General features: G+C 39.1%; 1 protein-coding gene across 1 annotated transcript in view; it reads left to right on the forward strand.

Moving 5' to 3' along the window:
* Asxl3 (ASXL transcriptional regulator 3) overlaps window positions 1-27468 on the forward strand; it is a 105718-nt gene that overhangs the window by 29830 nt on the left and 48420 nt on the right. The window contains exons 4-6 of the mRNA XM_059246469.1: window positions 632-749; window positions 1736-1855; window positions 12316-12479. Coding sequence (XP_059102452.1) covers window positions 632-749; window positions 1736-1855; window positions 12316-12479 — 402 coding nt within the window. The remainder of the gene's footprint in view (window positions 1-631; window positions 750-1735; window positions 1856-12315; window positions 12480-27468) is intronic.

Below are 27468 nucleotides of genomic sequence, written 5' to 3' on the forward strand. Positions count from 1 at the left end.
GGATTTGCCCAAACCCTGTCATGTTCGTGTTCTGAAGGTTAATGCCAAAGTCAAGCAGACAGAAGCCAAGGGCTGCAAGCTTTCCAAGATTAGGACTGATTCCCTTCACAGAAATAAATGATTCCTGCCATGTTCGGTGATTTTGTGCAGCGCTCCCCACGGCTGAGTGAATGCATCAATACAGTAGTTCTTACATGCCGTACATACTGATGACACCCGGTGTTAACTGATTGACTGAGCAGCGCACAGGAGACAGAGCACCTGCGAGAGAAGTGCAGACACATATATTTTTATCCTGGTTTTGAAACATTTATTTTACATTTATTTTACTGGGGAGCCCTAGTATCAAGTTCCACCGGCTTTCAAGCCACACTGCTAAGGTAGAATAAGCCGTTCCGTGGTGTTTTGTTATCAGAATTAGACCGAAAATGGCCTCAGGCTTAAACCCCTTTGCCAAAGCTCAATTTTATGCTTTTGAGGGAAAATGGACAAAGGTGATTACCAAGAATCCTGACAAGTCAGGGGCTCTGTGGGATTGGAGATAGTCATGAGCAAGTGGATCATGTAATTCAATAACCAGAAATCACTGTGGATACGTTTTTATGTTATATTTTATTATCGTGTTTTATAGGCTTTGAGGCAGCAGCAGAAAAGAAGAAATGGAGTCTCAATGATGGTGAACAAGACTGTTCCTCGTGTTGTTTTGACACCATTAAAGGTGTCTGATGAGCAGTCGGATTCGCCTTCAGGTAAAGAGCTAAAATATTGTATGCTTGGCCAGTTCCTTCCCGGAGGAGACTTCCTCACGGAGAGGGATGGCTTGATTTTTTTTTTTTTTAAATTGAAAAGATACTTTCATGTGAGGTTCAGTTTTATACATATGTCCATATATCTATAATGTGCATCTGTATTATAGATGTGTACCTATCATTGACTATCTCAGTAATTTAAAACTGTAGAGTATTTCCCAATTGTCGTGTTTTAAAGGCACCAGCCTCTTCATCAAGTGATTTAATTTGCTAATGTCAGTAGGTGTGAGAGATGGATCCTGATGCTGGTGGGTTTGCCATCCTTGCATTAGCTTTCTCTTGAACGTTGAACTTGAGTTCTGGATCACATGCTGGTGTGCAACACCATGGAAAGTAGTTTTTCTCTCGAGTGTGAATTTGATTTTCAGCAAAGCCTAGAATCCTTTTGAGTGTCTGTGTTCTCCAGACATCCCTGTCACCTCCGTGAAGCCCTGACCTGCTCTTCTAATTTGCCTCCTGTCACTTTATCAGCTGTGAACTGTTGAATTCATTATGGATTAGTGTTTGCATTTTCTGTTCCTGCTTCAGTATAATGCTGGTGATTAAGGTCTGGTCCTTCCTTTTCTTCCATTTCCTTCTTCCTTCATCCCTCTGTCTGATATCGTCTCTAAATGGCATGGTAGTGTTGGAGCTTATTCATGTGTTTTTACAAAGATCCAACTCTTTCATTTAAAAGCTGTTTGATCAGTGAATGCATGTCAAACTCTGCTATTAGGCCATCTGCTCTTGCTTTTTGTCCAGGTTGATTGATTTATTGGCCTTTTCTCTTTATATCCAATAGGGGAATCAGATTGTGGCTAAGGTAGTATATTAACTCAGGAGAAGAAGAAGGAGATTATATCTGTGGTTCTTAAAACAATTTTAGATGTTTCTTGTCAAGGACAGGGAGAGAAAGATAATGGTATAATAACTATTTCCTTTTTTAGGATCCGAGTCTAAAAATGGGGAAGCAGACAGTTCAGATAAAGAAATGAAACATGGGCAAAAATCTCCCACTGGAAAACAAACAAGTCAGCACTTAAAACGCTTAAAAAAGTCTGGTTTAGGTGAGTACCAGTTCACATTTCAGAGATGTATGTCTTTTAAAAAAACAGATTTTTTTTTAATGCTTAAACAAGAAAACTGAAAATATCCTTTGTTCATCTAAACAAAAAAAATGCTAAATTGGGAAGCATTGTAGTTTCAGTTGAGTCTCAAGCTTGTAACAAAATATAATGTTATTGGATAAAGCAGAGGGTAAAGATAGTAAAATTAATGTGTATTCAAGTAATTACCTATGTAGCCAGGATTCTGTCTAGCATGCAGTATTGTATTGTGGCCTCCCTTTATTAGGATATTCTAGACTCTGGGTAAATGCGGCTCTTTGGAAGGATGTATTGAGTTGGAGAATGTGTGGTCATGGGGTCTGCTGCAGTAGGGTTGCCCTGCCTTGGTTTTTGTTTGAGATGCTTGAAATATTCAGTAGTATCTGTCTACAAAACAGAAACGGTATGCAATTCCTGAGAGGTGTGGGGGACACTGTCCAATGATCTTGCTATTAACAGTGGATTTTGTTCTGGATGCTTGCTTTTGCTTTAGTAAGGATCTGTAAGGAGTGTACTGAAGTGTGAGAATTAAGACAAACATGAGTGTTTCCTGAGCTGACACTTGTAACTAACCCCCCACACACCTTGTTGAAGGACCTGGGCCCACTGACTTCACCTTTGAATAGACACAGTGATGATATAACCTAGAGCATTAGAATATTTGAGAGCTGAGTGTAGTGCTTAAATATCTCAGTGTATGATAAAGTGCCTTCCACAAAATGCTAAGGACCTGAGTTCAGATCCCCAGAGGCTACCTGAGGTCTGCTCATGGGCTTGCATGTCTGTAACCCTAGCACTAATGGGGAGTTGAGGTAGAGACAGGCACATCACAAGCATGCTGGTCATCCAGCCTAGCCAATCAATGAGCAGCAGCATGTTCAGTGATAAAGTGAAGAGCAATTGAAGAAGACATTGCTTCTTCATGTACATGCACACACACACGTGCATGCATACCCACATGATGTGTGAGAGTGTGTGTGTGCACGCGCGCGCGCACAGTCCATGTCACCCCATGTTGCCACAACTCCCTCATACTCACGGGGATATTGGATGTGGTGGTCAGTAAAAACCATGAACTTACTGACCTGAACTTTTTTTTTACTGTGCCTGCCACCTGCTTGGCAATGTAGTACTCTTTTTTATTTATTTATTTTATTTTTATTTTTGGTAAATTTCAGCCAGATTGTAACTAGTTGTTGACTGGTTTGATAGTTTTATTTATTGCCTACTGTATGCTAGAAAATTTACTAAATCCTGGGACACACTTTCACTAAAAAGCATTGGGATAAGACTGGTGGATCCTTAGATAAAAGATTTGTGGGAAAGGAGTAGCAGTTTTTAATTTAATTCTTTAATATGGCATGGCTATCTATTTTCTATTGTTTCTAAGGCTTTTACAGTTATTTCCTACAACCCCAAATGTGTCTCTGTGTGTTGGATAATCATCATATATACACACACACTAATATGATTTCTGGTCTGAGTGTTTTAAGTAATTCCTAAAGTGGGAAATTCTGAATGACACATACAAAATGACATCTGAGCCACATGTACATACACGTGTACTAGTTCTTTCTCTGGAAAAGCCCAGGTATGATTTAAAGATCAGTGACATTTAATTAAAAAGAGTGTGCTATTCATGCAGGGTGGCACACCTCTGTAATCCTAGCACTTGGGAGTTCAAGGCTGGAGCTTTGCAAGGAATTCAAGTCCAAGTGAAAACCTAACCAGCCATGGCTCCATAGCAAGACTGTCTCCCAAAACAAAAATGAAGCTGGGTTGAGTGGTGAATGACTTTGATTCCCATACTCAGGAAGCAGAGGCAAGCAGATCTTTGTGAGTTCGAGACCAGCCAGGGCTCCATAGTGTAAGATATTATCATAGTGTAAGATATTATCTCAAAATTAATTAGTTGATTACTGATCCACTACAACTTCAGCAAAATGAATGACATACAAGGACAGTATCTAGGATGATCATCCTTGGCATACCTGGCTTGGATCATGCTGTATTATCAGAAGCCCCAGGTCTTGGATCTTTTCCATTGGGATCTTGTGTGTATGCTCATCACCTTGAGGTCCATACTGAAATAGAGAGAATAAGAATTGCTTTGGGGTTTATTGTCTTATTGTTATTGTTTTACTTTGAGGGTCAACTTAAAGACAGGGTGACAGGCAGCTTCTCTAGCTAACCATGCACACCACAGGCCATCTCACATGTTGTGAGTAGTTTCTTAGATGATTTTGCTGCATGCAAGGACAAAATAGGAGGAATAATGATGCTGTTTTCTAGGAGGGATGCAGAGAATCATAGTCCGTGGTTAAGGGACTGGTTGGCCAGATGTGTCAGCCTTTTAAGACTGGGACAGGGAATTGTCCTCTACAAAGTTTACACTTAAGAACTGTATTCATAATATTTTAATTGACGTTATGATTTCATGTTGAGCTCCATTCAAAGCTATCCTGCACCTGTTGGTTGGACTCATCTGGTTAACGTTTGATATAATTTGTCACATTTAATTCTTTAGCTGTATACAATAAAGTGATTTCCATTTTCAGTAAAGAAAAAAAGTCTGAGCTCCAGAAGGTTAAGAAGGTTTCATCACAGCTAAGATCCAGGCTAAGGCATATGCATCTGCAATTCTACCATTCATCTTAGACAGACTTGGAATGGCAGAACTACCTTGCATCCAATGGCTGCAGTTTTGACTGGGGAGCCACCTCAGTCTATATCAGTTGAAGTGTCTGCCTAAGTGTTAAAGTACAGGCACTCTAGTTGCACATGGAAAAAGAGGTAGCACTTTTAAGATCTCTTGGCAAACACTGTATGAAACAAAAGAAGCAAGTGTTGGGATTTAAAATAAGTCTAAAGTAGAAACAGCCTGTGATCACTGGGAAGCAACTGTGACTGCTGCAGCTAGCAAGCCACTGAACAGAGGGGCTTAGTTTGTGCAACTGAAGTTGGCAGTGCTCACTAACCTTCTAATAGACACCAAGAGTATAAATGAAAAATGAGGAGAAGTAGAGGAAAGAACCCCCAGGCTGACCATCTTCAGACAAACCACCTCGTCCAGCTTTTTAAATTATCTAAAATATTTTTATTATATTTAATTGTTGGGTGGTGGTGGGTGGGTACACACAAGCTATGGCATGCATGTGGAGGTCAGAGGACAACTTCTGGTAGTTGGTTCTCTTCTACCATGCAGTTCCTAGGGGTTGGACTCAGGTCTTCAGGACTGATGACAAACATCCTGTCCTGCTGAGTCATGTTCCCGGCCCAGATAGTGATTTTTAAAATGTTCTGTTAGAGTCAGGATATTTGGTATTCTCCTTGTCATGGTCCTGTTGGGTCTGCTAGAATAGAGATTGTTCTGCCCTTCCTCGTCATCCTCCCACACCTTTTGTGTCCCTTCCGTTTGGTAGCTGCTGAGAGAATATTGGACAAATGAGGGAGAGAATATGTCAATTGAATGTGCTAGTGAGTCAGTCAAGATAAATAAGGAATAAGTTTTCAATGACTTCTGTCTTCCTGGATGACGCTGTGTCTTTAGGGAAGAGCATTCTAAATGAACACATGTATAAATACAGAATCAGAAGGAAGGAATGCCCCCCCCCAAGCCAGATGGGGGTACCACCCTCATCTGTTTCTCCCACCTGACTTAGATATACTTTAGTGTCAGAACAGCTTTGAACTTACTTTACCTTCTTTCAGAATGGTTAGCAGTTTTATGTGCTGAAATTATTCTAAATTAGAACATACACCATAAGTTTCTTCTAATTTCAATTAGCAAGGTTAAAAGCAGTCAAAAGGAGACTTCATGGTATAAGCCTAAATTTTCATTTTCATGGTAAGATTCCCCCCGCAGGATAAAAAGTCACTTCTCATTATCCCACATGCACTGACTCACCCTCCACCCACATATGCACAGCCTTCCTCAGGACTGACAGCATGGATTGTAGCGGTCCATCACTATTGCTGCCGGTGAACCTGGATCAGTGGTCACTGTCACCTCAATAGCTGGCTTGACATTCTCTTTGGGTGCCCCAAGATGGGATCACATTCATCTACCAGTGTTGTATTCTGTGGAATATTTCAGCTGGCTTAACTATCTTCTGTGTTGTTCCTTCTCCCTTCCTCTTTCATGTTTCGTGATTTCACATATCTTCCCCCACCCCAGCTAAAATATAAGTGACTTAAATTCAGGGTCACTGACCTAAACCAGTTGTTAATTGTACCTTCTACCCAGTCATGCAGTAGGAGTTTAAAAGTGTTTGTTAAACAAGCCCAAGCTTTTAATGGATGTCTCTGAGGGAGTTTTAATAATGTCCTCATTGAACCCAACTTCTGGGATTCCTTCCAACGTTAATTTTTTTGTTTAATCTTTTTGTAATACAGAATTAAAATTCTGCTGGTTTTAAAGACTGTTCCATATTTGAAAAATAAATTCATGCAGAAAAAATAAAAATGAAAATTGGATAATAATTCTGTATGTCATTCAAAATATCCTCGTTGTTTCCTGAAAGTTGTTCGGCATTGCTTAATATTATCTATTTTTCCAGAGATTATATATACCAGGACTCTGTTTTAACTAAAACACTAAGTTTTCTTAAAGTGGGGATAAATAAGAAACAGAAGAATTTTTCTTTTTTTATTGAAAATAGATTTCTTTCATACATTATATCCTGATTATGGTTTTCTTTCCTCCAACTCCTTCAAGATTTTCCCCACCTCCTCTCCCATCCAGATCCACACCCTTTCTGTCTCTCCTTAGAAAACAAACAGGCATTTAAAGAATAATGCTAAAATAAAATAAAGTAAAAACTAATTGGAATAAGACAAAACAAAAAGAGAACAACCAGAAGGAAAAGATCCAAAGAACAAGCTCAAGGTGCATACATAGATATAGAGACACACATGTTCTTACACACAGGAATCTCCCACAAACACAAAGACAGATGCCATAGTGTATATGCAAGGGACCTGTCAGGCTGATTAAAAGAAAATTGCCCTGTCAGAACCTGAGGAGACCAAGAACCTACTGGTAAATTTGATTTGTGTTGGCCATCTACTGCAAGGCCAACAGTGGCCTTAAGACTCTCTCTATTGGAGAGAACTGAATTTCCCATTTTTGAGTGATTATCAATTGGACATATCTTAAAAAAAGAGAGGGGATGGGGAACATGTGAAAATGGAAAGCTCCCATTGTTAAACACTACCTTCAGATATATCTATAGCTCTCCAGAGTTACTTAAACTGTGAAAACAACCTGAGCCTTGAAGATGGTTGAGCAGATAAAGATGCCTGTTGTCAAGCCTTTTTGAGGGTCTCTTTGGACATGGGGTATACTAGAATTGATTGTGAACTCTTACTTGTTTGGGCCTTCCCTCTTGTTTGCCTGTGTGTGTGTGTGTGTGTGTGTGTGTGTGTGTGTGTGTGTGTGTTTCTTCCCTCTTCCTTGGTGCATTTGACACCTTACTTGTGCATGTTGCCATCAGAAACTGAGTCTTTAAGCCAGCACACTCCTCCTGATCCACAAATGCATGTGCCCAAGTAGGATGTGACCACAGGACTCTCTGAGCACACTAAGCAAGGGACTAATTACCAGGGCCTTGGCTGGACACGTGCCCCCGATTTTTATCACAAAATGGAGCCTCTAGTGTGTAGTGCCGAGCCTTTCTGTGGCTTCTCCTGTCTTCTCTGCCTGCCTCTGCTGCCACAGGCCTCCAGGCAAAGTGTCTGGGAATTCGACACTAAGAGGACTTCATGCTTTTCCTTCTGTGGGCACTGTAGGGAGATGTGCAGTGCCAGCTTTAATGAGATAAGACAATCATATATAATTGGATTGTTCTTAAGCCAATTAAGAATACATGTGTGAGGATAATTAAAATGGAATTAAACGTTCTCTATAAGAGCGAATTTAGTTAAGTCGTTCTGTCTTTTTGTCAGAATTATAAAACATAGCTTTGCTTAGGTGGACATTTTGAGCATACATCTTTATTTGGTTTAGTCATAAATGACTGTGTGTCACTCGGGGGAGAGGGTGGTGGTAATTCTCCTCGTCTTCTTCCTTCTTCCCTTTCCCCTCCCCTCCTCCTCATTCCTCCTCATCTTCCTCCTCCTCACCTTTCATTAAGTGAGTTTGGGATAACAATAAAGTTACCTACACTACATTAAGTAAATTATTAAGTTATTTATATTTTGTTTACTGTATGTGAGAGAAAGCCTACTGGTTACTTTTTATGTGTAACTTTTTCTATCTTAAAATTAACTTAGTAAATGTCTAAACTTAAAGTAGTTTTAGGGCTTGGGGATTTGGCTGAGTAGATAAAGTATTTCCTGTACCAGCCTGAGGACTTGAGTTTGATCTCTAATGCTCATGTAGAAAGCTGGCCATGAAGGCATACACTTATAATCCCATTTCCAGAAGGATCTGTGGGGCTCACTGTCATGTAGCCTACCCAGTTGCTGATACTCTAGCATCAGTGAAAGACTATCCCCTAAATAGGAGGTGGAGAGCAATTGAAAAGGACATCCCATGTCAACACTAGTTTCCCCACAAATGTGCATACATGTGAATGTGTAGCCTCATACATGATTACCCCCTCCCACACATGAATATGTGCATACAATAAAATCAGTTTATCTTTATTCAGCAATATTGTCAAAAATTCACAATGCTGTATTGTTCATTAAAAAATCTGCTTTTAATTATATCTGCCCATTAAATCAGTCCTGTGTCTAGAACTGTGTCCATGTTTTTCATTACTGTTTGTGATTATACAGTTTCTTCTCAGGAATTTCTAATTTTGTTAGCTTAATTTAAAAAAAAATACAGCCTTTTAATATTGATAGCTATCATTATTCTTTTCTACCACATGGATCTCTGCTCCTTTGTTGAGTTTTTATTCAGTGCTTATTTTATTAAATTCATGATTTGAGCTCTTAACTCTTGAATGTTCAAACTTTCTCCCCTCCCACACTGAAATGGGCAATTTAGTTTTAAAATCAATTAGCACAGCATTCTATAAATGCTGGCATTATTTTTCCCCAACTTCTGAGAAACATGTACTAGAAGTGGGGGGCTCGAAGGGTTGCTGGCCTTGTGTTGTGAAGCTTAAAGTAAACTTTTCCATTGGAGAAAACACTGGGGGGTTTATGTCAGTCCCACAGTATTTGTGGAGACTCACTGGTCAGTTGTGCTGGATTTCCTTGCTATTCCTTGAGTGACAGTGCGGTGCCTGCCTCTGATAGCTTAGTGCGGTTCACTGGCTTCAGTTTATTGCATAAGTATAGGTGTTGATTTATGAAAGCATTCTGTGTGTTTAAAGTTACTTTTTAATTTGATATGTTAGTTTTTATCCGTGTCTGTTGAGACCTCTCCTGCCATTGTAACGACAGTTTGTTTTCTTACTTCTCTCAGCTGCATGTTTTGAACCTGTCCTGTTTATTCGGAGGCTCAGATCATTCCTTACGCATGCAATGGATGGCCAGTTCCATTCTCAGCAATGTTTCCTATGTTTGTTCTGTCTTGGCTAAGTCAATATGGTGTTGTTTATTTTTGTTGTTTTCAATCTGTTATTAGTATTTTTCAGCTTATCTAGGTGAATTTTTATCTCTTGAAAGCAATAGATATCTGGACTTCTTACATTTTAAATCTCATATAAAATTTTGGTTATGTTTGTTGTGATTTTCTTGGACTTAATTTTAGTTTTCTTTCCTCTTCTTCAGTGCCTGCCATTTGATGTTTTTCTTCTGTTTATTATTTTGGAAATTTGTTCTTTTTATGTTCTTCTATGGTTACCTGTAGAGTTTTAATAAAACTTACTCTCATTGCCCATGTTTTATACATATTCTCATTTCTTTTTTTTTTTTTTTTTTTTTTTTTTGGTTTTTCGAGACAGGGTCTCTCTATGTAGCTTTGCGCCTTTCCTGGAACTCACTCGATAGCCCAGGCTGGCCTCGAACTCACAAAGATCCACCTGGCTGTGCCTCCCGAGTCCTGGGATTAAAGGCATGGGCCACCACCGCCCAGTGCATACATATTCTCATTTCAAGTGCATCATTTCTATATACATAACTTATTTCCACTTTGCTTTAACTTCTGTTAGTCGTTAGTGATATTTCTTAAAATTAGTGTTTATATCAAAGCACTCATGATTATTTGACTTTTAGTTCCCCATTGCTGTTACAGTTGCACATTCCCTTCTTTGATAGAAATTATTGGTCAATCACATCCAGTAGTCGCTCTGTCAGCTAGATATTCTTAGGAATAGGATTTCTGTTCTGGATATTTAAATGTTCTTGAATGATGCCATTTTCAAAAACACAGTTCTAAGTCGATCTTTCTTTTCTCTTGGTCCTGTGAAGATAGCACACTGTCTCTGTTATCTATTAGAAACTTTCTGTTCATCTCATCGCTCTTCCTTATGATTAATTCTTGTACAAAATGGCTGCAGAGAATTTTTATTTTTGATGTTTGGACAGGTTTCAACTTAGATGGAAATGGAAACGAGTACATATTTTTCTTGAGATTTGGTGTTCTACTTTAGCTGAGAGCCCTTATATTAAGAATATTTCCCTCAAAGATTTCAGACATCACTTTCTGCCGTCCTCAGCCTCTCTCATTCTAAAGCAATGTAGATAGGCATTCTGACCATGTGTAGCAGTCCCTGTAGTTCTTTGCTTTTAATTTATTGTTTGGGAATTTTAATATATGTATCATAGTTTGATCAAATCCATTCAAATCCCTCCTTCCAACTTGTCCCATATACCACCACCACCACCACCACCACGACGTTTCCATCCCAAATTCATATGCTCTTTTGTTGCCTACGTTCACATGGATGTAGGGCCATCCATGAGAACATGGGAAGCCTATCAATGGTTTAAATTGAATAAAACAGAACAAAACAAAATAAAACAAAAAACTTTCTCCTCAAAAGCGATCAGTTGTTGATAACTTCTCAGCCCACACCACAAGACAGAATTCACACCTGGTATTGTAAGTTGGTCCAATCCCCCATGGCTGGGAGAATGTACTACTATTGTTCTGATAAATGAACCTAATCTTCTACTGCCTCCTGAATGCTTGTCTTTATACCCATAGATTATTTCTGTTCTCAACCCTTTTGAGAGAAGCTTCTTTTGGCAGTAGTGATTAACAGGGAGGCTCACAACTGACTGACACGCCTTGCATTTTTGTCTTTATTCTTTCCTTTGTGTTTAATCATTTAAAACAAAGATCAGCACATTGTTTGTTTGCTTGTTTTCTGTAAAGGACCAGAAAATAAGTAGTAGAGGTTTTACGGTGTACTGGATTTCTGCTACAGCTCTTCCACTGTGCAGCATGTTGCAAAAGCAGACCAGAGCAGTCCAGAAACTACTAAGACTGTGTCTTAGCAAAACTTTATTCAGCAGAACAGGCATGGGACTAGATGTAGCTTAGAGACCATAGTGTGCTGACTTCTGATTCAATGCATACTCTAGCTCAAGTACCCAGCAATTCCTTCTTTTGTTGTACATATCAGCTGACAGTACCTTATAATAGACTGCTGTTTCATTTGTTGTGATTTCCAGTTATGGAGTCTACACACAGATTCCACTGGACACCAGGATGCCTTGAATTGTGGAATGGTCTGGAAATGTATATTTACCCCTCAGATCTTGCATCTGGAATTTTTATCAGCATTTGCTTCTCAAATTATCATCCTCAAAAACTCCATTCAAGGAAATTTTGTAAGATTATCTGTGCTTACTGTTTGAAACACGATGGGAGCGCACAACTGCTGTTGCTGTTGTCTGCTTATTAAAATGAGAAGTACTGAGCAGGGATGTAGCTCAGCTGGAGAGTATTTGCTGAGCATATTCAAGACTCCTGTCTTTGATGCCCAGCACTGCAAAATAAATAAATTAAATTAGTGAGGTGTTGCTATCATTAGAGTTGAGTTTTAGAGACCATACATAAATTTTTGTTCATTTATGCTGCTAAATGTTTTGAAAATTCTAATCAATTTCCAATTTATAATTACCTGTACCACATACCTAGGAGCTTTAAGGATGATGATAGCCTCAAGTTCAAGGCTAGTGTGAATTGGCAGTGAGCTCCAGGCATGCCTGGATTGCACTGTAAGACCTTGTTTCAGAAAAATAAAACCAAATAAAAAGACATTCATAATTACAAGGCTTTTAAAATCAGGACCTGATGCTAATTTAATTAAATAGTTATTGATTGAAATATAGCTAAGGTAGATATAAACCTTAATAATAAAGGTTTTTTTTTATTTCTTCTCTGGAAATCGTTTTAGAAGCAATAGAAATGAACTTATTATTGGATAGATCTGTTCAGTGATTACGTAGTTACACGTGTCCATGTGTGTTTCTTCACTTTAGTAAATTCACACCTCTTCCTTTATTCATCACAGGACACTTGAAATGGACCAAAGCTGAAGACATTGACATAGAGACCCCCGGATCGATTCTCGTCAACACTAACCTGAGGGCATTAATAAACAAGCACACCTTTGCTTCCTTCCCACAGCATTTTCAGCAGTATCTCCTGCTTCTGCTCCCAGAAGTGGACAGGCAGGTAAGTGGAGCTCTGCACCTTCCATGCCAGTCCCCATCATACAGTGCAGTCTGTTGTCAAGGCGACTGGTGTCTGAGTGGACCGCTTTACAAAATGTAGTATATAATTTATTTATTCTGTTCAGTTACTGCTGCTGTTGGTCTAGTCCTTTAGTCTGCCAAAATGGAACTATTATTTTTAAAATTCTTAGTAATGAGCCTACTCAAAATTCAAATCACAGTACACTATAGTGGAATGAAAACTTGGCTTACCCACATTGGGAAAGGAAAAGAGAAAAATCAAACATTCTACTATCAAATAAATCTTTGAAGTAGCTGCTCCTTTGCCTAGAAGGAATATTGAAATTTGGTAATAAAGAAAAAACAGGGTTTCTGAGAAATTATGTTAATGCTTTTATTCTAACTCTTTCCAAATGGCATTTAAAATTTGTGTTTGCATTTTCCTTCTGAGTGCCCATCATCAAGAATATGGTGCCTATAAATAATCACCTTTAATCGTTTTGCTATAACTAGAGATGCCCTAAATATATTTTTAGAAAGCTTCTAAAGTAAAGAAATACAAATATAGGCATGTAAAAGGAGGCATCAATCAACTTCTAAACTGTTCTGTAAGGGAAGAGAAGGAAAAAACTCTTCATGAATTTTTGTTACATGTCAAAAAATTATTAAATTCTATCTTGAAAATATATTTTCTGTGATTCTTTTTTATTGGCATAATATATCCATTGTTCTGTAATTCTTATTTCAGTAAATTCTGATGCTGCATTTTTCAGTTCATATATTTAACTAATGTATGTGTACTTCTGAATTTATATTTTGAATAGATAGGTCCATCTGTGAAGTGAATTAGGCAACACTGATTCCATACTTCTACACCTTTCTGAAGGATTTTGACAGCTTTCTATATGGTTTAGTTTTCTACTGACTTGCCCACCTCTTTTCATATAAATTTCATTTTGATAACTAATAGCTTGTTAAAATTCCTACATATCTGTTTAATATATTCTTCTTTTTGAAAAGATTAATTTGCCTTCAGATACATTTCATTGGGGGGTTTGCCACTGCTGAGCAAAAAAAAATCATCATCTTTTATTGTGACTCCAGTATATTTTAGATGCTTTAAGATAGTAGACAGTAAACGATTAATCAATGCTCATGTCATGAATGATTAAATACACTGTGCTTGGGTGCATGTACTTTTTACAGATTGCTAAAACGTGAGGAGAAATGGACAAGCTTAGACTAATAGAAGATCACAGTGCCTTTCTAAGCACAAATGCAAATGGAAGTATCAGAGACAAATGTAAGAGTATTTCTTTAACCTGCAGATATAGACAGAATTGGAACAAAATGGGTAGAAAAATTTCCATAACAGAGATCCAGAATTAAGAAATCAAGAGTTAACCAGTGGGAGTCTCTGTTATTAGAAGAACAGTAGACTTGTAAACTTTGTAAAGACACTAGAAATAGACTCTGGAAAATTCCTTTAGTATTGAGCTGAAGTGACTGAGCCTTGTCTTCAGCTACCTGCAGTCAAAGCCGAGGTCTTTTGAATAGAGTACAATCTAATAATACCATTGCTTTTGAAGACTTTCCCATGTAATTGTCTTTGTTAGGTGACATTTCTCCCCTCGTTATTAGTGTATAGTGGTTGTACAAAATGATGATTTCCCTTATTAAATTTCTATACATGTGTATAATAGCATTTATCATATCCATGCCCTTGTCATCTGTGGGACCTTTGACCCCACCTAGTGCTGGTCAACTTCCTCTTCCCGAAGAGTCTCCTTTCCATCTCATTTCATTTTAAGAGCACTGGTTTTTAAGAAAGTAATTTCTCATTACTGGAAAGGAATGCCAAACATGGGAAACATGAAAGCAGGAATAATCAGTGTACTATTTAAGTTCCGAGAGGGATTGGCACTGAAATAAGAAAATGAAGAAAATATAGTCATCACTATCTTTGTTCTTTCACTATCCTTCCTGCTGTCCCTCCTCTTCACCCTACTCCTTTTTCTGGCCCTCTTTCTCTACCTTTTCTTCCCCCTCAAAAATATATGATTTCAGTTTTGATTCATAACCTTTGAAAGAACTTACAGGGATGAGCCATGGATAGTCATTTTATTTGTTTGTTTGATTGAAAATGGAATTCAGGAGTCAAGAAAAACCTTTGGAGATTCATTTATTAGCATACACAGTTGTTTTCTCCATTTGGACATGTATGTGATTTATATTGTTTACACTAAGGTGTAGCATACACCACATACACAGTAAGTACTAGTGAAATGAAGAAATAACAAATTGTCCTAGATTTAGCCAAAGATTCACTAACCCAAGAGACCATGGTGTGAGCCTGATATTATATTCAAGCTACAGCATTTTATATTACTCCATTTATTTCCTAGCTACTGTAAGAAAGAAATATAAATGAATTTGGCACAATACCCACTCGTGAATAACATTTATCCCTTTGGGAGATTATTTATTCAGGAAATATTTACAGAGCATGCATTGAGTGTTGTCTACTTGATGAATGCAGGGAGTGTGTGAGTTAGCTGTGTGGGTAGGCATAAGAGAGCAGAAAACCTCACATTGCAATGCAGTGCCCTTTCTTTGTAATTAAGGAGTAAGATTAATGGATGTGTAGGTCTACACCAAATTTAGCAAGATGACTGGGGCATGTAAGTGTCAAAACAGAAGCATAAAGTCCTGTACAGTCATTGAAAATGAAAGCAGTTAACCCAAATGCAGTATTAGAGACAACTGTAGTGGGGAAGAAGGGTGAAGTGAAGCCCGGAAGCACTGAAAAGTGCTTTTAACGTAAAGAGCATCTTCCAGAAGGAGAATTTGGCATTTGCAAACTGCCCACATGACTTTCCAGTAGATTCAGTCCTCTGTATGACTGACATTGGGAGGAATTCTAGAATACTACGAAGAAAAGTACCTTGCCCTGCAAACTTTAAGACCTGGTTTCAGGCTAAATAGATTCTTGGAACTTTGTGTGAAACCAGTAGAAACCATCAAAGATGTTTTCAAATGAGAACTGATGCACACATATAATTAGTGCCTAGACACAGAGGAGGATGAGAGGGTTAATAAACATGCAATACTTACTTTTTCTCAGGAGCCAATAGCCCTGTGAGTGAGGGATAGGACAAGTGAGACAAAGGGGGACCGGGTTGCAGACAGTACAGTTGTTTAGATAAGAAATGGTGGTCTGAGCTTGGGAATTAGCCTTGGAAATATAAAGAAACCACAGAATTCTGTACTTATTTTCACCACAGTAGGTCCAAATAGAAGATTGTCTGAGGTGTGGGATTCTTGAAGGGGCAGAAAACAACTAAGATTTTATCTTTGGGAATTTGGAAGGACATAGCCCACTATTGGCCTTGTCAGCATTTGGAAAAAAGAAATTTGGACCATATTTTCTCTTCTCTCCCCTCCTCTCTTCCTCTTTCTTCCTTCTCCTCTCATTCCCCATTTCTCCCTCCATTACACTACAAAAAGTAGTTCCTGTCTCCTCTGAACAAAGTGGGCTTGATATTGTCACCTGGAAGAATAATGTGTGGCTGACTTGATACAAGCTGCCTATGGTACTGATCTCTGAGTTTAGCTTAAAAGTTTCCAGATTGCTACAAATACCAGTTTCCTACACTAGAATGAGTGAGGAAGGAAGGAGAATGCAATATGATTGCATCAGTTTATTTGAGCCCATGGGAGGGTCTATAATTACATGAAATCCCTGGGCGTTTTATTGGGCAAAGACTCCTACCCAAAGTTTGAAATTCCTAATTGCTCATGTTTTGCTTTCCTGAATTTTCCAAGTTTCTGCCTCCTTACCAACCCAAAACAACGCTGTAGGATCCCTAACCTTGGAGTTCATTACATGATTGCATCCTTAAATATAAAAAGCTATATATCCCCTTTTGTCTTGCCACCATTAGCTTCCATGAAGCCAACCTCTCCAACCTCCTGCTCTTCTGCCTTTTCGCAACTTTGTTCATAGGACTGTTTGTCTCCAATCATAATTTATTTACTTCTAATTGTTTTATTACTTGGTTATATGTAGTTGACTATAGCTGAAGTTTTCCTGGTCCACAGCCTCTCAGATCCAAGCAACCACACAGAGGCTTATATTAATTAAAACTGCTCAGCCATTAGCTCAAGGCCTACCACTGACTAGCTCTTAACACTTAAATTCAGCCCATTTCTGTTAATCTATATGTCGCCACGTGTTCCATGGCTTTACCTGTGTGCCATTACGTGCTGCTCCCTGGACGGCAGGGCTGGCATCTCCTGACTCAGTATTTCTCTTCCCAAAATTCTCCTTGGCTGCGTATTCTGTCTGGCTACTGGCCAATCAGTGTTTTATTAAACCAGTGTACCAAAGCATTATCCCACAGCAGTTGACATTGAATTTACTCTTCACATATTATATAGCAAGTAACAGAAAATCCATCTAAACTAACTTAAGCCTTAAGGGGATTTATTGGTTTAGGTATGTAAGATAATAGGGGTTCATGTATTAAGGCATGTTTTTGGTGTTTATCTTGGGATTCAGTTGTTGTAAAGGAACCATTGCATTATTTGACTAAGTGAATTTTGTAAGAAAGTTGATGTTTTAAATATAAGTCCCTTTGTGACAGAATCACTATCTGAATTTTTTTTTTTGAATTTTAAAAATAGGTGTTTACCTCTTGTCACACCTTCATGGGAAAAAAATACATCTATCCCAGTATTTTTTTTTAAAGATTTCTTTATTTATTATGTATACAGTGTTCTGCCTGCACGTATCCCTGGAGGCTCAAAGAGGGAACCAGATCTCATTACAGATGGTTTTCAGCCACCATGTGGTTGCTGGGAATTGAACTCAGGGCCTTTGGAAGAACAGCCAGTGCTCTTAATCTCTGAGCCATCTCTCCAGCCCCTGTCCCAGTATTTAGAACAAAGCCCCAAGATTCACACTCACAGTTGCTGCTGAGGCCACTTGATCTCTTATCCAGCCATGACTGAGGCTAATGGAATGGAAGACAAAGACAGGCTTGAGTCAATGAGGTCTTGCCCTTGGAACAGTGTTTTCACTGCTGTTGCCATAAAGTTGTATACTTGTGTTAGGGTCAGAGACACTTTGAAGTTACATTTCTAAGAAATTTTGTGAGAGAGTACACTGCAGGAATGAATAGATGTTTGCTAGGTAACTAGCCATACCCTCAGAAGAGAGGGTAGATTGAGTTTGCTTTTGTAACACATTGGATTAAGACACTTCCTCTGTGTGAAACGGGTGCTGTCTTCAGCTTGAGACTATAGATGATGAATTAGGTTAAGATGATAGAATTATTTATGTCAGCTCTGCGATTTGATGAGATGGGGAGGTGTCATAGTCACCACAGGGTAACCTGCATATTGAAGGATGTACTTAAGAAAGAGTAAGGGGAGGCATGGGGCACAGAGAACCTTTTCAATGTGGAGATTACTTTTAGGCAGAGGACAGAAAGATAAGAGGTGGAGACTAGGGACTATTAGCATTTTGAAGTACAGGTAAAGGAGGCACAGCTCCCCACTCTTATCCCCAGTAGCCTGAAGAATTCCCCCTAGAGTTTTAAGGACTTTGCCTCTGGACAAATTGAGGTTTGTGACTTGAACTCTGCCATGATTTCAGAACTAGCTAGTTTTTGAAGAAGAGTTGGAAATTGTCTTAAGCATACCTTAATATAGGGTTAAGCAGGAGGCTTGGGAGGAAAGGCTGTGTGCTCAGAACAAAGCGGGACTTGAAAGAGATTCCCTGCTTATTGTTTTTGACTAGTCACACCTAGGCATATACAGGATTGTGGGGGAGTTTGACTACTGTCTTATTACTGGATAATTCCTGAATAACTGGTAAGATAAAAGAGATCCTGGAAGCTAGTATACCTTTACTGTCAACAAAATTAAGTTTGAGATTCTCAGGCCACCTCTATGGAGGAATGGGGCCCCACCTAAGATCATAGACCTTCAAGACTTAAGGCTCTGTCATTGCCGCTTTAAAACAATATCCATATATGAAGGGAATATTATCTCTGTGTGGGCAGCCTTTGCAACAGGTTTTAATTGTGCTAGAGTTCTTGTTTCAGCTGGTTAGAGGCTTCTATTGGATTCTGGGTTAAGAGGGTTCCTCTCCCTTCTCATATGCAGTTTACAGCCATACTACCCTAAATGAGTCCAACCTTGGTCTTTCTCATACCCCTGTACTTTCCCTGGCTTTCTATTCTACCTCAGGAGTAAGGAGGGTGTCTTCGCTTTGTCCTTTAGATCCATGCCTCCACCGCCATTTAGTCTGATTGGCTCCATAACTAAACCTTAGAAGGAACACTGCAGTCTTCAGGGATTGTTACATTCACTTCCTCCCTCTCTTCCTTACCTTCTTCTCTGTCTTTGCCTTTAGACCCCTCTGTCTTCCTCCTTTCTTCTTTCTCTTCCTTCCTTTCTTCCTTCTCCTCCTTCTCCTTCTGCTCCTCATCATCCAGTTTCTAAAATGACCATAAACCCTTAGAAAGTGCATTTCACAGTGTTTCTAGGCTGGTGGATTACTCTTCTTCCCACCCAGTGTGTTAGGATATTAGAGTTAATGGAATATATGTGATGGCAAGGCAGAAAGAGGACTGTTGGGCAGAGGAAGATAACTAGTGAGAGTCGAGGAAGATGAACGATAAGGCTAGTGGGAGCTGGACACACAGTATGTGTGATAAAAATACAGAAATGAGGACTTCCTTGTCATAGACCTAGTGTAAGCAGGTTAGATGTGATGGTTTCTTTGTGATTTGAGCTCCAGTCATATTTGGCCAGGAGTCCCAGTGAGATCTCTTTGATCAACAAGACCACGTACAGATCTGTAAGTATATTGAATGTTGTTGCTGCTCTCCGCTGTCTGCAATGTGACACCTTTGAAGACTGTAAGCCAATCTGGGCTGGTATTACAGTCCTTGGGAAGGGGACAATAAATCAATCTGTGTTCTTGCATGCTGCTGCCCAGTTTCCCTAATGAAAAACTTACTGCTTCCTTCTTTGAAATCAAATAGTATTTTAAGGAAGTTAATTTTAGCCATGTAAATATCCTGTTGCTCTTCAAACATCCCAGTTACTAATTTATATTTGCACAACTTCGTGGCTTTCTGTTTTTAATAGGTTATTATGCTGAAATTATCCCACATCCGGGCAATAGGAGACCATTAAAGGGGGCTCCTGTACTCACAAACATGTCCCTGTTATTATTTGAGCTCTTCCTTACTATGAAGCACATTAAGGTCAAGGTGGTGTGATTTCATTTTGTACATTCTTGGTACCAGTCCAGGATGAACCCTGTCATCAAGAAACCAGGATTTCCTTTACTGCAGAATGGAGTCCGGAAATCCAGATTTCATGACAGGGTGCTTTTCACAGTTGGGGTATTGCTTCTTCCAGATCTAGGACTGATTTGGACAATACATATAGGAACAAAATACATATGTGCCTACACACATGTGGGAACAGCTCTTTAACTCTGTATTGGCTTCAAGGAGTATCATGTAGAGAGTTGTGAATCTGGTGTGTAACCAGTACAAAATCCACATCTACATCTATCTCCAGATACAGCTTTCTGTCTTGTAAAGCATGAATTGAAACTGACCTAATACCTTGTGGTTCACTCTAGTGTTACTCTTTCAGGCTGTCTCTCTTCTCTGATAGCAAGAAACTGGCTTTTATTATACTTAATATATTTAAATACTTGACATCATCCCCATATAGGCAGCCATTGTTCTATATAGGCCAGGTAACCTGCCCTGTGTGGATGAGTCCTCATCACATTCAAGCCCTGACTTGAAGACAAGGCCCACCTACTCACCCACCTCATTTAGGCTCCTTCCTTGTCCTAACCAGCTGTCCATCAAGACACTCCTCCATGCAGGTACTTCCTCATCAACCCCAAATTTGAAACTTTAGTCCAAGTGCTTCCTTTGCTGACTCCCCACCCCACTGCACTAGCCTGTAATTCTATGCTGTACCACACTAGCCCCTCACCTCACTACACACACAGACATACACAGACACAGACACACAGACACACAGACACACAGACACACACACACACACACACACACACACACACACACACATTCATACAGACACATAGAGGAGAGGGATTATATCCATCTAAACTTCAAGCCTGAAAGATTCAGAAGGCAAAAGAGGAGACCCTCTGCTTTCTGATGTTTTGGGAGCCACAATAGTGAAGTCAATAAAAAAGCAAGTGAATCTGATCTCCATCCCTTCCCTGTGTGGCCAGTGCAGGCTGTATTCTTTGACCATTGCTACAGGGAGGTCCTCCCCACAGATCCTTCTCTCTACAGAGTTCTTGAAGAATCTCCTCTTACTACATCAAGCCACCACTTCATGCTATTAGTCCTGGCTTACTGTAACTTCTTCTGTGAGTTTTCTGCTTCTTGGCTGTGAGTCTATAAACTGTGAATTCAATCTTCTCTCCTCTAATGGTCCAACCTTGAACCATCTGTGATTGCTGGTACTCTTGACTGACAGACTCTCAGGTATATGGGTTGCTGGTTACTGAGCTTTGGGTCTGACACCTGTAAGGCAGATGTGCTACTACTGAGCTGTATTTTCAGTCTCTTGAAAGGCTTTTTTTGTGAAGTTGAATTCATTTGGCCATAAGCCAATCCCAGTTTTTTTTTGCAGTAGGAATAGGATATATATATATTTCAATAATTATTCAACCAATGTTAATTTGATATTTATTTATGTATAAGGCTCTGCTAAGCACTAATGATATAATGTTTAAAAGTCAGACGGCCTGTCCTGAGATGGAAAAGCCTGTCACCATGAACTTATGCTATAATGGTGTTGTATGCATCCTGTGATGGGGACCTAAAGGAACTAATAGAGTAGAGGGGGCCTAGAAAGAATCAGGGATATATATGTATCAAGCAAAGAATCATGGATGATGTTCTAAGTAGAGGCAGCAATATATGTCATCAATAGTAGTGATCACTTATAATACCCAATATGTAATCATTAACTCTTACAATAAAGCTTCAAACAGTGGCATTTATCCCCAATTCCTATAAATGAAACTCAAGATCAAAGGCAAGACCCAGACCAATCTAACTTCCTCCAAGTACAATCATGGAAATTAGCATCTGAAGAGCAGATAATACAACTCTAAGTTCATGTTCTTTCTCCTCAGGATCTTCCTTGTCCCCAGTACACAAAGCAGAGAAGGTAGTGAGGTCTAGCTGTACCTGGGAGGTGGAGCTATCAGGTGAGGACACTGAGGCTATGAAGGTGAGTTGGAAGAATGGCTTCAGAAAGACCTAAGGATCCCTAAACAGTTTAGATTAGGCCAGGATGTTTTTAGTGAGGTGTGGCATGAGTAGGTTTACTTTTTATAAAGAGCTTTGGTGGAGAAGGGAAGTAAGGGGACCGAGCCCCACCCTTTTCTGTGGTGAGCAATGCAGTCTTCCCCTTGTTACTCAGGTGGTAAGCCTGTACTCTCTGCCATGCTGAGCAACGCAGTCTTCCCTTTGTTACTCGGGCAGTAAGCCTGTAATCTCCCATGCCTGTGCTGTCACCATTGGTCAGATCAGCTCACATTCACCCATCAGAACCCAAAGATATTGCTTTATAAAGGCCCTTCTTTTTTAATTAAATTTGTTCTCTGACAATCTCACAGATGGATATAACACAATCTGGTCACTCTCATCAACCCACATTTTCTTATCTTTCATATCTGTTACCCCTGTCTTCCCTACAGGTTCCTTCCCCATGTCCATGACTTTTTGCCTTGTTTTGTGAACCAACCCACTAAGTTTTACTAGAGCCATTTGAGTGACTGTGCACATGGAGCCATCCTCAGTAGGTGCACATCTAGAGATTATGACTCCCCTTCCCAGGAACCCATCAGCAGCCAAGAATTTAGCAGGTAGAGGTTTAGCCCTATAAGCTCTCCCTTCACCCAGGACTGCCTGTTAACAGGTCTTACCTTAAGCAGACCTGGTATAGGCAACCACAGCCTCTGTAAGGTCATGATTGAAATAGTTGTGTTATGCCTAGAAGATAGCATTTTGCAACTACATGCCTTTCTTGATTCATCTGCCTTTTAAGGTACCCTCTTTAGTTATTCTCTGTCATATATGTTTCTGTTTATTTTCTCCCATGTGTGCGTTATATGACTTCATTTACATAAAGGCTCCAAGATAGTAGCTTTATTCTGTTCAATGTGTATGGCACATAGGAAGAGGGTTAGTAAATAAGGATGGATGGATGGATGGATGCATGGATGGATGGATGGATGCATGGATGGATGGATGGATGGGTGGATGAACAGGTGGATGAATGGTAAATGAACAAAAGGAAGAAGGGATGAATGAATGAGTGGATAAATTAATAAATGAATGAAGTAGATGAATTAATGTAGGAATAAGTACATGTATGAATGAGTGGATTAATGAATAAATATATGAAGGGATGAAATGAACAACTCTGACTGAAACATTACAGGATAAAAAAGGCTGGATTCATGAGGTGTTGAATTAAGCTAGTTGATCTGTTGTAACACAATACAACAGACCAAGAGGCTCAAAGGATTTAAAAAATCTTTTCTCGTGGTTCTGGAGGCTAGAGGAGCTGGTATAGATGATTCTCTCAATGCCTCTTACTGTCCTTGGTGCACAGATCAGCACCAAGTTGAGGATGCACTCCAGTACTCCTTTTGCTTGTTGTAGGTGCAGTGACACTAGACTAGAAAATCTCCTTGGTGACCTCATTAACACTGAGAGATCTGTCCCAAATAATAGTCACATTGTGGGGCTGGAAAGATGACGCTGTGGTTGTGAGTGCTTACTGCTCCACCGGAGGACTTAAGTTCAGTTTCCAACCCTCATGCTGGGTACTACTTCCAGTTCCAGGGCATACAGTGCAGTCAGCTGCACACACAAGACAGGCACAGATGCACATATGCATAGATAAACATCAAAATCTTGAGTTAAAAAATAGTCACATTGGGATTACATCCTCAGCATTTTTAGAAATAAAATTATGAAATTTAATAATTGGGTTTAGAGAAGAAAATTTTAAGAATATCAGATGTGACTTTTTGTACATTTGGGAAAGTAGACTTCAACATGTTTTGACCTAAATAGTGAGGTTACTGATGAGTTTAAAATAGAAGAGATGTTTCTATTTATTGACTAAAGTTTCAGAATTCAAAGATTATAAATAGCAAGGAAAATTAAATTTTTATGGATTTTTGTGTGTGTGTGTTAAACCTAGGCCCCAACAGGTGTTAGGGAAGCCATGTTCCATCATTCCACATGTGATGTCTCCAGGTTTCCTTTATTTATTTTTTTTTAGACAGCCTGGCTTGTATAGTTCAGGCTGGTTTTGATTTTGTGATTCTTCTGCTTTAGCCTCCTAGTAACTGAGATTATAGCTTGCAACCCAAGAGCAGTTAAAAAGAAGGCTATTAAGGAAAGGTAGTGCGTGTGTAGTGTGTGTGTGTGTGTGTGTGTGTGTGTGTGTGTGTGTGTGTGTGTGTATGGTGCATGCACACATGTGCTGATTCCTGAGATCACTGGGAGCAAGAAAAGAGTGAGGACATAATTAAGTGTGAAACTGCAGTGCAGAGTGATTCTGTCTGCTCAGAGAGTCAAGATATGTTGGAAGACAGCCTGATGGACCAGCATAAGGATTCAATATACCAAAGGAATTGACAACTGAGTAATGTTAATGATGAGGTTAAGTGGTGGTTGAAAAACTGTTCTCTTTACCTGTTTTCACCCCAACAATGCCAAATAATTTTTTTGTGCAGTTACCTTGGTAACAGATGTTCTGGAACATGGGCTTTTCAAGAGGGAGATAGTTTTCTAAATATCAAATGATAGCTTTGCAGAGGGAGAGGGGTAGTTTGGGAGGTGCTCATTGGCTGGCAGTGGGGCTCAGGCTAGTAAGATTGGGGTGGAGCTGCACCAAATGGAAGTGTGGGAAGGAGAAATTGTAGGTTTCAAGGAAGAAAAGCATATTAACTGTGAAGTATTGAAGTAAAGAACAGCCAGTTTGGATATGATCAATTAGATAAACACAAATCAAAATTCTTCTCTTCAGTTGATTCTGACCTCAAGGGAGAAAACCCCAGAGGGTCAGGATAGTATTGGTCAGAGCAGAGGAAGAAGTAGAAGTCACCCACTCTTCATCCAGTCCCCATGTGAAAAAAAAAGAATGCCTCCAAAACCTCAGTGCTTGGCTCGTTGGCCAGCTGTGCATATCTCTCTCTCTCTCTCTCTCTCTCTCTCTCTCTCTCTCTCTCTCTCTCTCTCTCTCTCTCTCTGTCTGTCTGTCTCTGCAGATGTGTGGGGAAATTTTTAGAACCTCCCTGATGATGCACGGCAAATCTTCCTTTAAGAATTTGCACTTTATCAATGTGTCTATATAGAACAATTTTGTGACCTTTTAAAAATATATGGCAGCTGGTGGAATAAATGTCACCTAAAGTGGAGTCATATTTAGGCTTTTATTACACTTTCAAATTGAAGCTTGCTGATGAATAGGTTGTTGTCAGGTCTGTCACCTGAGTCATTTTTAAGTGATGGTCTTCACCACCTCCATTTGGTGGCATCAGGGCAAACAGGGCTGTCTGCAAATTTTTCTCAGACCATCCCCCAACAGCATCCCAATAAATGATACCTTTTATTTTTGACTCAATGGTAATTGCAGTGTTTCAGTCCTCTCTGACTCCTTGAAGTTGTTGTTCTTGTCGTTTTGTGTCTGTATCTGAGTGTCTATGGTCCGCTAAATGGTTAGCTTCTGAAGGATATATACAGTAGAGGCACTTTAAAATCCTATCTGCACTCACTGGCAGTAATGCACATAATTTTAACCGTGGAGAATGTCATTAAACTAAAATGGAACATTTACACAGTCCTTTTACAGAGAATTTTGGACCAGGAAAATGAATGTGTATGTCAAGCATTTACTGCAGCCGGGAATGTGATTTATTGATTTCTGATGGCTATGTTGGCATTAGTGTATATATTTAAAGAAGCCTTTATAAATGCAAATGGGAAAGGGCTTTTGGTTCTTTTTCCTCCATGGAAATAGCTCATACATTTTCAATAAGCCAAGCTCCTCTTAGAGATCGCTCCACATACTGTATATATTGATTTAAAAATTATACTGTTATTTTATTCTACAAATAGCATATATAATGAAATGTCAATTTACCTAAAAGATTATAAAATTCAAATGTATTAAAGATATGAAAAGTACTAGTATCTTAAGCCTTTAGGTAGAAGTAAGCGTGTACTTGAAATGTAATTATTTTAATGGAATGGACACATTGGCTTTTCCCCTGCTTCTGAAAGCATATCTTAAGGTACTTAGGAAATCCATTATTCTGTCTTGCCTAAGTCACTTACTGGTGATACTAAATCATACATAGCCAATGATATCCTTGCAATCCGAGGCTTGCTATTCCCATTCTTGCCATTCAGACTGTAAGGGAAGCATGGAAGTATACATAGCTTATTTAATAATATGGAAATGACTTATGGAAACAACTGATTTTTATCTACATTATTCACTTCTTAGCTCACTTGTGGTTAACATCCAATTTTATTAACCAGTGTCTAGCTTCGCCTTATGTCAGATAATGTAGACATTAGACTGAGTTACCAGTAATGGACAATTCAACAAATGCGGCTTCTTTTACTCCCATGCTCAGTGTGGTTAACAGGGGAACACAAACACATTCAGCCTAGAAAACATCATTCCTTATGATAAAACATGTTCTGCATCTTATATACGGACGTTATGTGGTAACTGCACAGCATGGAAGGGTATTCTCGACTGTGTCTAATCCACTACCACGACACATTATGTTCCCAAGTGATATTTGTATAGTTACCCTTTGCTGTCTAATTCATTTAATAAAATATTTATAACTTAACTTTCAGCTTTATTCAGGCAGGGAAAATGAGAGTCTTGTATAAATAACAGACTTCCACTAGCTTTGCTATGGATGTGGAAAGGAACAGCACATAGTTAGATGGTAAGAGTTAATTCAGGTGGCAGGGCACCTGTTGTTTTAATGGTAAGGAACATTTTCATATCAAGGCAACCATGGACTATTATGAACAGATATTATGTAGAAACTCCTAAATTAAGGTCGACAGAAGAAAAAAATATCAATTAAACTTCTAGGATCACCTTTAAATCCCTAGTGGTTATTTAGTCCTACTTAAAAAAAAAAGTCTGAAAAAACACCCTAACTCCACTTATAAAATACATCAAAGAAGACATGAAGAAATAAACACTCAAACATAAGCAAGGACTCCTGAGGAGTGGTGTTTGGATCTCTGCATCAGTGTGCATATTTAATTCTTTTCATATTTCTAATATCTGAAAGCAGTTATGGGAGTAACATGAGGTAGTTTGCTCTAATGAAGGGTGGTGTCTCAGGAGGTAAACTGTCAGTGGACTGTTGATTTGCCCTCCTCATAAAACTAGCTCTTAGTGATGGGGACCAGCATTAAACATCTAAATACAGCTTCTGCTTTCTGGAATGTTCCTGGGGATGTAGTATCTACAATAGAAGCCAACTGCAGAAAATATTCCTGAGATGTGTTTGTTCTGGGGTTGCTTTGTGGTCTGTAGAGGCTGTTTTGTGAGTTGACGTAAACCCATGCCCATTGATGCATCACTGAGTATATGGTTAAGATGCCTCTTATTAAAGAAACAGTCCCCACTCTTCACAAGTGCTGGGCTCCTATTTGGTCACACATGAACTTGGTAAACATGTAGTTTTTCCTGAGATGACCAGAATGACTCTTGCGAGGTCCAACAGATTTCCTGACAAAAATCACATCCATATCTATGTCTAATTCAACATCTACTGAAAATGTTCTCAGTGATACCTATTAACAAACTGAATATCATCAAGAGAATTCATTTATTTTACAAATCAGTTT

The sequence above is a fragment of the Peromyscus eremicus genome, chromosome 19 (assembly GCF_949786415.1).
Source record: "Peromyscus eremicus chromosome 19, PerEre_H2_v1, whole genome shotgun sequence".
Classification (NCBI taxonomy): Eukaryota; Metazoa; Chordata; class Mammalia; order Rodentia; family Cricetidae; genus Peromyscus; species Peromyscus eremicus.